At 42.7% G+C, this 12,952-nt stretch overlaps 1 protein-coding gene across 7 annotated transcripts in view; it reads left to right on the forward strand.

Moving 5' to 3' along the window:
- The window catches only part of PBLD (phenazine biosynthesis like protein domain containing), a 32,019-nt gene extending 21,474 nt beyond the window's left edge, over positions 1-10,545 (forward strand). For 3 of the 7 annotated variants that reach the window (XM_037497628.2, XM_037497627.2, XM_037497629.2), the window contains 4 exons: positions 2,284-2,372; positions 2,634-2,812; positions 5,459-5,521; positions 6,856-8,512. In XM_037497628.2, coding sequence (XP_037353525.1) covers positions 2,284-2,372; positions 2,634-2,812; positions 5,459-5,521; positions 6,856-6,968 — 444 coding nt within the window. In that variant the 3' untranslated portion in view covers positions 6,969-8,512. Of the gene's footprint in view, positions 1-2,283; positions 2,373-2,633; positions 2,813-5,458; positions 5,522-6,855; positions 8,515-10,049 lie in introns of those variants that run through there. The other 4 variants (XM_054690044.1, XM_054690042.1, XM_054690043.1 and 1 more) reach the window with 4 other exon arrangements.
- Positions 10,546-12,952: the final 2,407 nt, after the last annotated feature.

A 12,952-nucleotide genomic window follows, 5' to 3' on the forward strand; every position in this document is an offset into this window, starting at 1 on the left:
ATTTATGCATATAAGAACTAGGGTGTAGGGCCTCCCCGGTGGTGCAGCGGTTGAGCACTGGGTTGCGAAGCTGCCCGCAGCCTCTGCAGGGCCGGTTCGATCCCCGGCTGCCGGGCGAGGTCCCACATGGTGCACAGACCTCTTTTGCCGCCCGCTGCTCCCCTCAGCAGTGTACTTCATCAGTCTGCCTGTTCTGTTCCCTGCTCTGGCTCTTGTGAATTCTCTCACCCTCCCGCTCTTCTGACTGTACCCAGTGCTTGTATAAATAAATAAATAAAATCTTTAAAAAAAAAAAAAAGAACTAGGGTGTAGGCCAGGGGTGCTAAGAGGTAAGAGGATTCACCAGAGACAGAGTGGGGAGCAGAATAGACAGATCTACTGAAATACCCTGCTGAGGGGAGCAGCAGGTGAGACAGGAGCGGTCTGCTGAGCCATATGGGTTACCTCCCTGGCTAGGGATCGAACTCATGCTGCAGTGGCTGTGGATAGCTTCATAGTGCTGAGACTAACCCCTTGCACCACCAGGGAGACCCCTAATAAAAGAATATTTTTGAGAGCCTTCCCTGTGTAGTACCACTTGCTAAGCATTGCACATGCATTATCTCATTTAATTTTTCACCTTGATCCAGTGAAGTTGGCACTATAATTGTTCCACAGGGATTCCAAAATATTATCATTTTGTATTCCTAGAAATTGTCATTAAGATTTCCAACTGAGGGCCTCCCTGGTGGCACAAGGGGTTAAGCACAGCACTATGAATCTATCCGCAGCCTCCGCAGCACGAGTTCGATCCTGGAGCTACCCATATGGTGCAGCAGACTTCTCCTGTCTTGCCCGCTGCTCCCCTCAGCAGTGTATTTCAGTCAGTCTGCCTGTTCTATTCCCTGCTCTGTCTCTGGTGAATCCTCTCACCCCCCGCATCTCTGGCCTGTACCCCAGTTCTTGTTGCATAAATAAATCTTTAAAAAAAAAGATTTCCAGCTGAGAATTAAACATTCAAATTGATGTAAGAATCCATGCAGAGAAGGACTAAATGACACTTTAGAGGGATTGAAAGGTCCTGGAGACCAGATGGGATCTGGCTGCAGGAGTTTCTATTTCTAGAGGGAGGTACATTCATAAGCCTCAATCACAGAGGCAAATAGCCCAGGTACCATACCATTTAGAGGGAGCCTTAACCTTGGGACCAGAGCATCTCAGTCCCTAAAGAGGATAAGAGAATCTGAAGTCTCCTTTGATAGCCACACTACTACCATTTAATTGTCATTTACTCTGCTGGAACTTGCGATAGTACCAAAGGATGACTTGGAGGGCCTTTTATCCCCCTATAATCTCAGCACCCCAAACCATCAAACAAAGAAGCAAACAAGGTTTCTTGGATCTGAGCAAAATTTTATGTAGCCTTAGCTAAAGGGTGAATCAAGCACTTTATAAAATGTTGTTTTGTTATTGATCTACAGCAAACAACCTAAGTGAAAATAGTGTGTTTGTCAAGCAGAGCAGTATTAGCTGAGTGCTATAGTCTCCACTTCCGATCAAATTGCTGCTCCAGAGTCCTTGATATGTAGAATGTTTTAGTTAATCCGCATCTAGTCTTCGTAACAACTCTAGGAGGTAGGTATAAAGTCCTCCCCACTCCCACTCTAAAGACAGTAATGATTCAGAGTTTTGACTCACAAAACACCTGGGATAAGTTGTAAGTGTGTGTGTGTGCAGGTGCATGCAAAAATGTGTGTGTGTGTGTGTGTGTGTGTGTGTGTATGATGCTGGGCCTCTCTTTCTCCTTGTCTGTGAGGAAAGATCTATTTTTTTTTAAAGATTTATTTATTTTTATTCAAGAACTGGGGTACAGGCCTGATGTGCGGACGGGTGAGAGAATTCACCAGAGACAGAGTGGGGAACAGAACAGGCAGACTGATGAAATACACTGCTGAGGGGAGCAGCAGATGAGACAAGAGGGGTCTGCCTCGCCATGTGGGATTCTCACTGGCTGGCTGGATCAAACCTGTGCTGCTGAGGCTGCGGACAAGCTTCACAATGTGGCGCTCAACTGCCTGCGCCACCAGGGAGGCCCGGAAAAGATCTATTGTAAGCCTCTGTGGTCACCAGGAAATTCACCTTCCTTGAGTAACATTTTGAGTTCCCAAACTTAACTGCAACCCTTGGGACTGAAGATGATGGTGCTCCTGACACACAGCAGATGCTCATGAGTGGTCATTTGCTATCGAGAGGACCACAAACTTGACCCAGGGCATCTCCTGAGTTTCTGGTCTGTCCCCACAGACTGCCATAGGTGACACCAGGGTCCAGGACATCCGCTATTCTCCAGATACCCGAAAGCTCCTTGTCCGGCTGAGTGATACTTACGACAGGTAAACAAGATTTTTGTCTGTCTGCGCTACAGGAGGGTTCAGCCCCCAGATTATAACTCTGGTTTGGTCTGGCTGTGCTACGTCCACTCAAACCATAATTTATGTAGCCAGAAAAATTGTTCCCTAGTAAGAAGTTAAAACGAGTTCTCCCCTCCCATTCGCTGAGCTGTTGGGGCAAGCTGCACCTGGCCTGTTTTACAGTGTGTGCAGTGAGTGGTCTGCGAAATGGGTTTGTTCTAATCCATCTCATTTATGATCAAGGTCATTTCTGGAGAACCTGAAAGTGAGCACACAGAATCTGCCGCAAATTGAAAGCTCAGGGAAGGTGAAAGGACTCATTCTTACCCTTAAAGGACAACCTGGTGGGCAGACCAAAGTGTTTGACTTCTACTCCAGATACTTTGCACCATGGGTCGGTGTAGCTGAAGATCCTGTAACAGGTATTTTCTGACATGGGGCAAGGGGAGGGTTAAACAAGAGAGGAGGAGGATCATAGAAAGCTGTTTAAGTGCCCTTCTTGTGACCTTTTGGGTGTGTGAGTTGAGCTGCCTTTGTTTCCCTGTCTGCCCCCACTCCCATCCCTTCACTGAAGTCTCAAATGAAAAACACAGAGTAAAGGAGGTGGTAGAGCAGGCTTAAATCTCTGTGTAAGGCTGGATTTGTATCTTAGCTTCCTAGCTGTTGACCTTGAGCAAATGACTTAACTTTTTAGAGTTAAGTTCCCTTCTTCATAAAGCATGTATATTACCTCATAGGGCACGTTGGTGTGCTTAGCCCAGTACCTGGCACTTGGTAAGTGCCTAGTAACTATTACCTAATTTTATTTATTTATTTTAAAGTTTATTTATTTGTACAAGCACTGGGGTACAGGCCAGAGGCGCAGGTGGGTGAAGGAATTCACCAGAGACAGAGCAGGGAGCAGGACAGGCAGAAGGACTGAAAACACTGCTGAGGGGAGCAGTAGGTGAGACAGGAGAGGTCTGCTGCACCATGTGGTAATCTCCCTGGCTGGCTGGGAGTTGAACCCGTGCTGCAGAGGCTGCAGACAGCTTCATAGCGCTACGCTCAACCCGCCACACCACCGGTATTACCTAATTTTAATAATAACAATAAAACTGCCCCCCTGAGTTGCCACTTCCAGATTTGACATTTGTAAAACTTAGGGACTGATGTCCACTAGAGTCCCAAATGCTGTCATTCTTTTCAGTGACAGGCATGCATGACCTTGATATCTAGATAAGATTTGGCTTTTGAAGATTTTTTATTTATTTATACAAGCACTGGGTACAGTCAGAAGTGTGGGAGGGTGAGAGAGAATTCACCAGAGCCAGAGCGGGGAGCAGAGCAGTCAGACTGACGAAGTACACTGCTGAGGGGAGCAGCGGGCCTGGCAAGAGAGGTCTATGCGCCATGTGGAACCCTTGCCGGCAGCCGAGGATCAAACTGGCGCTGCAGAGGCTGTGGGCAGCTTTGCAGCCCTACGCTCAACTGCTGCACCACTGGGGAGGCCCCAAGATTTGGTTTTTGAAGGAAAAATTTCTGGCATGCAGGTAGGAAATAGAAACAGGAATAGTGTTTCTTTTCCTCTTTTCCCAATCCTGCTCTCAAGTGGGAATGTGGGGATTGGAGTTCTACCAGGCAGAAGCAGAGGGATAAATGAAAAATAGGCAAGGGCAAGAATATGAAGCCTCCTACTTTCATCTTCTTTGAGAGTAATGGGCTAAGCAGCAAAAGGGTGGCAATGCTTGATGGAGAAGACTGGTATATGGGGTGGTGACCCAGGTAGAAGGAACCTGGGCAGATCACAAATGCCAGGATAGCTTCATAACCTTGATTTAGTTACTCTCTGAGGAATAAAGCACATTAAATTCAAAGCTCAGCAAGCAAACACTTTTAAATGACTCAGGAAAATGCCCAATGGCATCCAAATAGTCCAATTCAACCTCTTCTCCTGGAAGAGAATTTCTGAGTGGATTGTTACACGCATAGTTGCTTCACAAAGATATTAAGTGGCACAAAGGGCAAGTATTTCCCCCTGTAAAATGCTTTTCCATAGTGGGAAGGGATTTGGGCTGTGATCAACCACTCAGTTTGCTTGGGACTGAGGGGTTTCTTGGCACACAGCACCTTTAGTGCTAAAACAAGGACAGTCTTGGGGAAACTGGGCTGGCCGGTCACGCTGAGGGGTCTGATAACATTTAATATTTAATTAATTAATTAATTTATGTACACAAGAACTGGGGTGTAGGCCAGAGGTGTGGGGGTGTGGGAGGATTCACCAGAGACAGAGTGGGGAACAGAATAGGCAGATGTACTGATATACACTGCTGAGGGGAGCAATGGCTGAGTCAGGAGAGGTCTGCTGCGCCATGTGGATCAGCTCCCTGGCCAGGGATGGAACTCATGCTGCAGTGGCTGGCAATAGCTTCATAGTACTGACACTTAACCCCTTGGGCCACCAGGGAGGCCTTCTGATAACATTTAATATGTTTTCCTGAAGGAGGAACTTTTCTTCCTCTTCCTTTTCTCTCCCAAAGACCCTAGTATCATTTATTTGTTTCTATTTTGTTTCTTCATTTTAATATCTATCTTCTGATCTCTATGTAGGGCACAATCATGTGGGAAAAAACCTCCTTAAAAAGAAAATTCTTTTGGCATTAAAATCCTGGGAATGTTGACTTGGTGGAAATTTTGGCCTTCTGTCAGATTTCCCACCTTTCCTTGCACGTATATCTTAGACAGAAGGAGATCTTTTACCTTGAAAGATGTAGAAAGGTTTTGTGAAGGTAAAGATATGATTTCCCTGTCATGGGGTAACAATGAATTGATGAGACAAGAATAAAAACCTGCGATTTGGTTAATTTAACCTTTAGAAAGTATGAGACAGTGGATACCTCATTTAGAGGAGATTACCCATCAATTCTCATTCTTTTTCCACTCCTAATTTCACAATCTGCTGTGGCAGGGGTCACAGCATGATTCAGTCATATAAGGTTTTGTCAAACTGTTTCAATTGCTTATGAATTTACCACAAAGTCAACCCTGTTTTCTTAGGGATTATGTCATAACTTTTCATTTCTTTTTAGGGTCTGCACATACTGTTCTCAGCAGCTACTGGTCCCAGCAACTGGGGAAGAAAGAGATGTATGGTAGGACAACTGTTTTATCAGTTTCTATTTCATTTGCTTAACTTTAAGCTAGTACTTTTTCTCATATGTACTGTCCATTTTTTAAAAAATATTTATTTATTTATACAAGAACCGGGGTACAGGCCAGATGCACGGGAGGGTAAGAGGATTCACCAGAGACAGAGCGGGGAACAGAACAGGCAGACTGATGAAATACACTGCTGAGGGGAGCAGCGGGCGAGACAGGAGGGGTCTGCCTCGCCATGTGGGATTCTCGCCTGCTGGCCGGGATCGAACCCGCACTGCAGAGGCTGCAGACAGCTTCACACTGTGGCGCTCAACTGCCTGTGCCACCAGGGAGGCCCTGTACTGTCCATTTGACAATGTCTAAAATGTTATGTATCACCCAGGTGAAAAATTTTTTGAATTCTCTCACCCTGAGTCCTTTACTGAAAACATCCTGCACTCCAAACATCTCCCATCACCTCTGTTTCTCCCAACACATGGGCACAATAAGTGCCCAACAAATTTTTGTTGAATAAAATTAGTTAGTTGTGTAACAGAAACCATTTATAATGCAACAGGTTGAGGTTGGATGCTCACCCAGGCTCCTTTCTGCCCTCACTAGTCACAGGATTGAATAAAAGAGTTGCTTTTGAACCTATTCCCCTAGTGATTGTATATTGCTCAAAGGCAGAGAAAACAGATCAGTACAGCCAGTGCAGGCTACACGACCCTGATAATCAAAGTAGGAGTTCCCCTCCCTGCAAAGGGATGGGAGTCTTAGTTAGCGGAGGACCGAGTCTCTGTCCCGACTTGAGGGTACCAGGGTGGCTGTTCTGTCTTTGCTGAGTCTAGTCACTCCCTAAGCACTGAGCTCCAGGAAGGCTCAGGGCATGTCTCTCTTGTTTGTCTGGTACGTGGCTACTTGACGACCACGGTAACTGAATGCAGTCCCTTTTTCCTATTCAGACTTGGGAAGAGGGAGCCTTCTCAGGAGGTCCAAGGCCAAATGTGTTTATCTCCTTAGATCTAATTTATGCCTCTATCTTTTTACATGTCTGTGCTTTATGCCTGGAGAGCACAGATGGGGTGTTTCTGGGCATTATAGGAAGTGATTGAGGAAGTGGTCCAGAAAAAGGCTCAGTAAGGGAAGACTCAGAGTTGTGTGTTTTGTAGATCAACTTGCCTTTGTGGCCCCTGAGTCCATAGGGGAAAGGGGATGGGCCTGGGCAATACCATAGACAGATGGAGGAATTTGTTCTTTACACTGACTGGAAAGAGCTTGTAATAAAAGGTCTCTTGCTAATTTGTGAGGTCTTTCTTAATTTGTGACTCATTTTATTTTTCTTTAGCCTTTCAGTGTTCCCCCCGAGGAGGAGAACTGGAGATTTCATTGCGTTCTGATGGACGAGTTGACATTCGGGGAGGTGCTGCTATTGTTGTAGAGGGCACTCTGACAGCTTAGAGAGAATTGTGCTGTGAAGCTGCTATCTTGAATGACTAAGTATTTTCTGTATACAGAGAAATATAAGGGATTGCCTTTATCAAACTTGAATAGTAAACTTAATCTTTGTTAGAATTAGAAAATGAAGCATATTAATGGATATTTAATAATGATTACACATTACTTAACTAATGGGGTTTTGGCTCCACCTGTGAGTGTATTTCAAATAAGTAACCAGTAATGAAGAGCAGTGTAACCTTTGATAATGACTACTAGTCACAGAAGGGAGAATACATCTTTAAGGGGTAAGAATGAACCATTTAAATTTAGATGTGAGAATCTGATGGAATATTTGGCAGCCATTAAAAAGACCCAGTGGGACCTCCCTGATGGCCTCGGACTTAAGTCTCAGTACTACCACTGCTACAGCCTGAGTTTGATCCCTGGCCAGGGAACTGCCCCACATATGGCACAGCAGACCTCTTCTGTTTTGCCCACTGCTCCCCTTAGCACTGTTCTGCTCCCCAGTCTGTCTCTGGTGAATCATCTCAATCCCTGCAACTCTGGCCTATGCCCCAGTTCTTCTATGCAAAATTTAAAAATAATTATAATTAAATTAAATTAAAAGACCCAATAGCATAAGATAGAAAAATATTTTGTTATAATACTAAGAAAGAAAATTACAGTATACACTAAGATAGTAGCCATGTTCTGCTGCCTATAGGGAATATGAACTTATATGGACAAGAATGGGTCATGAAGATAGAAAAGTGAAGGTACTTCACGTGTTGGGGGTAAGATTGAGAGTAATTCTGATGTATCTAAAAATTATGGATTTTTTTCCATATGGAAAAAACATGGAATTTTAATGGAACATGCTCATGTTTAATAAATAAAAATTAGGACATGTAATGAAATAAAAAAATCCAGAAATTTAAAAAACCTGTGTGTATTATGTGTTAATAAAATAAAACTCTGAAAAAAAACACCAAAAGAAAAATTCTTCCTTCAAAAAGTAAATAAAATGATACTAAACACTGCAAGAAATGTTAATCTTGACAAGCAGTTTTAGAGTGAAAACTTTAGTGGGGTTGTTCTCCAACTTTAAAAAATGAGTTTTAATATAACTTTAAATTCATTTAAATTTATAATATTCAATACCCATAATTAACTTGGGATGGGGCCATTTTCAAGTCATTAAGTGTTTAAAGTTATCTCATTGATGGCAGTGCTTAGCCGTGTCAAAAACTACAAACCAATCAGGTAGAAATTGCTGTAGCACCCCCATTTTGTTTTTTACCTTAATGCTATTATGTTTCTATTTTTGCTGAAGCATGTGAAAGTAAATTTATTATAGCAGTAGTTTTCTGCTTCCCCTAATTTGCAATAAAGTAGATAATTCACCTGTTTCAGTGATTAATGAGTAACCAATGACTTGCCACACTCTAAAGCACAGCACAATGAATCGGTGGGGCGTGGCATGGCACCAAGGGCCAGGATTACTGGAGGGTTTCCACAAAGTGCAAGGTTTTCCAAACCTGGGACTGAACCATATGAATAATTTTATATCTGTGTTGTTGAAAAGTTCTGAAATTTCTCTCTTAAATGTATGCTAAGTTCTTAATAGATATTTTTTGGAAACAAGTCTCTGAGATGACTGAGTTTTTTCGTGAAAGTTGCAATTTGAAGCATCTGAGTTGACTTTTAATCCAGTATTTTCAAACCCCGTATTCACATTTGTGAGTTGAAATTGCCATTTAACTGGGAATAGTTGAGTCAGTAGTCAGGGCAACTGATTATAGTTCCTAGTTTACTAGGTAAACCTGCAAAAGATTGACTGAGAGCTGTGGTGTCCCCAGTGCTCCAGAAGTAGCAACCAGGGGAGCAGGGGTGGCAGCTGGACAAGCACACCTGAATAAATAAACAAGAGGGAATGAAATGATGTTGTTGTTTGTTTTTTTTAATGAACCTCACATTTTTTTTTCCTTTTTTATATAAATTTTTTTTAATTTTTATATTCCCCATATAATTGCAACCCCCTTATTTTGACCCGATCCCTCCCCTCCCCGCACCCCACCTCCCACGAGTGTCTCTGGTTCATAGTTGTTTGTTGATTTTGATTTTCACTTTCTTATAGTTATTCTTTTTCCTGGTCCCTTATTTAAGTTTTCTAGATTCCTGCTATGAGTGAGACCATCAGGTATTTTTCTTTTTCTTTTTGGCTTATTTCGCTGAGCATGATCCCTTCCAACGCCATCCATGTTGCTGCAAATTGCATTTGTTTATCTTTTTTGAATGCTGAGTAATATTCCATGGTGTATATGTACCACATCTTCTTGATCCAGTCATCTATTTTTGGGCATTTGCGTTGTTTCCAAAGCTTAGCTATTGTAAACAGTGCTGCTATAAACATAGAGGTGCAGGTGGTCTTTGGAATTGATGTTTCTGTGTCCTTTGGGTAAATCCCTAGGAGTGGAATTGCTGGATCATATGGAAGCTCTATGTTTAGTAGGTCAAGAAATCTCCACACAGCTCTCCATAGTGGTTGGACCAGTTTGCACTCCCACCAACAGTGCAGGAGAGTTCCTTTTTCTTCACAACCTCGCCAACATTTGTTGTTGCTAGTTTTTTTAATATGTGCCATTCTCACTGGTGTAAGATGGTATCTCATGGTAGTTTTGATTTGCATTTTCCTGATTACAAGTGATGTTGAACATTTTGAAATGATGTTTTTGGGTAGCAGGAGCAGAAAGCTGTTTGGTGACTGTGGAACTGAAAGAATGTCAGCAAAATGAACCTAAATGACAGATGTCATCAAGGTGATAAGTTTCCCCACTTCAACAGTGCGACTTTTCTCCTTCAACAGTAGAATCTCCTCATACTGCCTTTAATTTACTTGAATTTAACTATAGACACAGGACAAGGTCAAAGGTGATTTTAGTGTTTAAATAAATATATTTTTGAGACAACACAGCCCTTGATTCAGGTTGACAACTACATCTAGTATTCAATAAAACAGTGATATGTTCTAGCACTGGAGGAAAAGCTGGCAGGTTTGGGCATGTGCATTGGTATGTGTTTACTATGCTTTATGGTTTACAGGATTTGAAGGATAATATCGGCAATACTCAACTTGTGCCTTCTTCACCATGGTGACTATCTCCAAGATGACTCTATGATCCCTACCTTCTGTTATTAAGACCGTGTGTAGTCGCTCCCTACCTTGCACCAGGGTTGGAGTGCATGCACAATAGAATATTCAGAAGAGATGGTATGTCTCCTTTGAGATTAGGTTATAAGAGATGGCCTCTTCTATTTTGATGTTTCTCTCATCACTTTCTCTTTGGGAAGCTTGTTGCCCATGTAGCAGGAATTTAAGCCTCATATGACCAACAGCCATATGAATGAACTTGGAAGTGGATCCTCCAGCCCATGAGTCTCAGATGTCTACACTCCTGCTAGTACCTTGACTGAAGCTTTGTGAAACTGACCCACAGATGCCCAGCTAAGCTGCGACCACAGAAACTGAGATAATAAACGTTTGTTGTATTAAGTCGCTAAGTTGTAAGGTAATTCAACTTGTGGCAATAAATAACTAATCCACATGCTGTCTTTTTATTTTTAATTTTATTGTGAAGCTCTCAAGCATACACAAGTAGAGAGAATAGTATGAGTCCTGGGGAAGCTATCATTCAGGTGCAACAATTTTTAACTCATGGCCAATTTTTAACTCCATCTCATTTCATCAGCAAATATTTAAATATATAGCTCTAAAATATAAGGACTCAATGCCAGTATCACATCTATGGTAGAGTGACTTTTTTTTTATAAGAAATCTTTTTTAAAATTATTTATTTATTTATTTATTTATTTATTTATTTATACAAGCACTGGGTACAGTCAGAAGCGCTGGAGAGTGAGAAGATTCACCAGCATGGTAGACTGACTCTTAAGGAGGCTCAATGATCCTTACCTCTTTGTGTTCAAGGCCTAATGTAATTTTCTTAAGTTTTACTAGCTTCTAGCCCATAAAGTACAACAAAAATGATGGGATATATGTGATTACATGAACATGAATACATGGTTACGTTACATAAGCTTTAGCAACAGTTAATCAGCTGGAGCATTTCTTTTTTTTTTTTTTAAAGATTTATTTTTATTTATACAAGAGCTAGGGTACAGGCCAGAGTCATGGGAGGGTGAGAGGATTCACCAGAGACAGAGCGGGGAGCAGAACAGGCAGGTGACTGAAATATACTGCTGAGAGGAGCAGCAGGCAAGACAGGAGAGGTCTGCCTCGCCATGTGGGCTTCTCCCTGGCTGGCTGGGAATTGAACCGGCACTACGGAGGCTGTGGACAGCTTCACAGCGCTGGGTTTAACCTGCTGCACCACCGGAGAGGCCCTAGAGCATTTCTTATGTTGGTTCTGAGGAAGCCAATGAAATGAGATGGAGTTAAAAAGGTACCATGCTGGGGAAGTCTAAAAGGAATTGCTGGTAGCCTCCAGAAGGTGAGGACAATCTCTAATCAACCGTCAGCAAGAAAATGAGGCCCTGGCCTCCCTGGTGGTGCAAGGGGTTAAGTCTCAGCACTGTGAAGCTAGCCGGCCACTGCAGCACAAGTTTGATTCCTGGCCAGGGAGGTCACCCACATGGCGCAGCAGACCTCTCCTGGCTCACCCGCTGCTCCCCTCAGCAGTGTATTTCAGTCAATCCACCTGTTCTGTTCCCCTCTCTGTCTCTGGGGAATCTTCTCATCCCCTGCACCTCTGGCCTAGATACCAGCTCTTGTATGCATAAATAAATAAATCTTAAAAAAAAAAAAAAAAGAAAATGAGACCCTTGGCCCTACAATGATGAATTCTGCCAACAACCAAGGTGAGCGTGAAAGCAAATCTTCTCCCCTTCTCCCCACCTAGTTGAGTATTCATATGAAGTGGAGACCCCAGCCCAGGCAATACCTTGACTACAGTTTTAGGGAGGACCCAACTGAGCTGTGTCTGGACTCCTGACCCACAGAAACTGTAAAACAACCAATGTGTGAGGTTTTAAGCTGCTACATTTGTCATAATTGTTATACAGCAATAGAAAACTAATTACAAAACCTAAAAAATTAGAAACAATTACTTAATATTATTGAATATTCAGTTAGCATTTCTACTTCCTGAGTTGTCTTATAAATTTTTACACTATTTGTAAGACAGGCTGACTTTAGCCTGCACTTGGATGAGATAGGAATCCACTGTGTTAACCTTCCTCATAACCCAGTCTGGATTCTTCTTTCCATTGCTTATCCTCTTTCTCAGATCTTACCTGGCTAGACCCTGCCAATGCTTGTCTCTCTCAACAACCTTCCCCAGGCCCTCCATTTCTCATCAGCCCTGACATTCTGCCTTGATCAGATTATAGTCAATCTATTCCATTCCCTTAATATTATCAGAATTGCTAAATATCCTTGAAATAGTTAATGGGCAAAATCTATCACCTTGGTTGAGAATTACTACTTTAAGCTGACCATGTTTTTCTTTCCTCTGATTTGCTCTATTTTGTGGATTAATTCTCAGAGGGTAGATTGTTCATCTCCTTTTAAGTTCTTTTTAGGGTTTTGGCTGTTTTTCCCATGTATCCTGCAAGTTTGGTGTCCAGTTGGGATCTGATCTTGTGGGTCAGAACTGCTGTTAGCAATCTGATGTGGTTGGTAAAAAGCAGTTTGCTGTCTCCTGTGTATAAGATACCATGCTATAAGCGGGCAGGGCGGAGAGCTAGGAGGAAGGCTGCAAATATCAGTAGAGAGGGAGCATACAGAGCACTCAGGGGACTCACATTAACTGGGTAGACCAGGCTCATCCTTTTATGAAAAGATAATGAGCACTTGTGCTGGTGTGTAATTAGGGCCTACATATGGCACATCTTGAGTGCTAGGCAGAATCAGGAGTATGGTGAAAGACAGGGTTCAGAGAGACAGGCATAAACAAAGATGCAGAGTTGAATGCACAAGGTATATT

The sequence above is a fragment of the Talpa occidentalis genome, unplaced genomic scaffold (assembly GCF_014898055.3).
Source record: "Talpa occidentalis isolate TD23 unplaced genomic scaffold, MPIMG_talOcc4v2.1 talOcc4.8, whole genome shotgun sequence".
In the NCBI taxonomy this organism is placed as follows: Eukaryota; Metazoa; Chordata; class Mammalia; order Eulipotyphla; family Talpidae; genus Talpa; species Talpa occidentalis.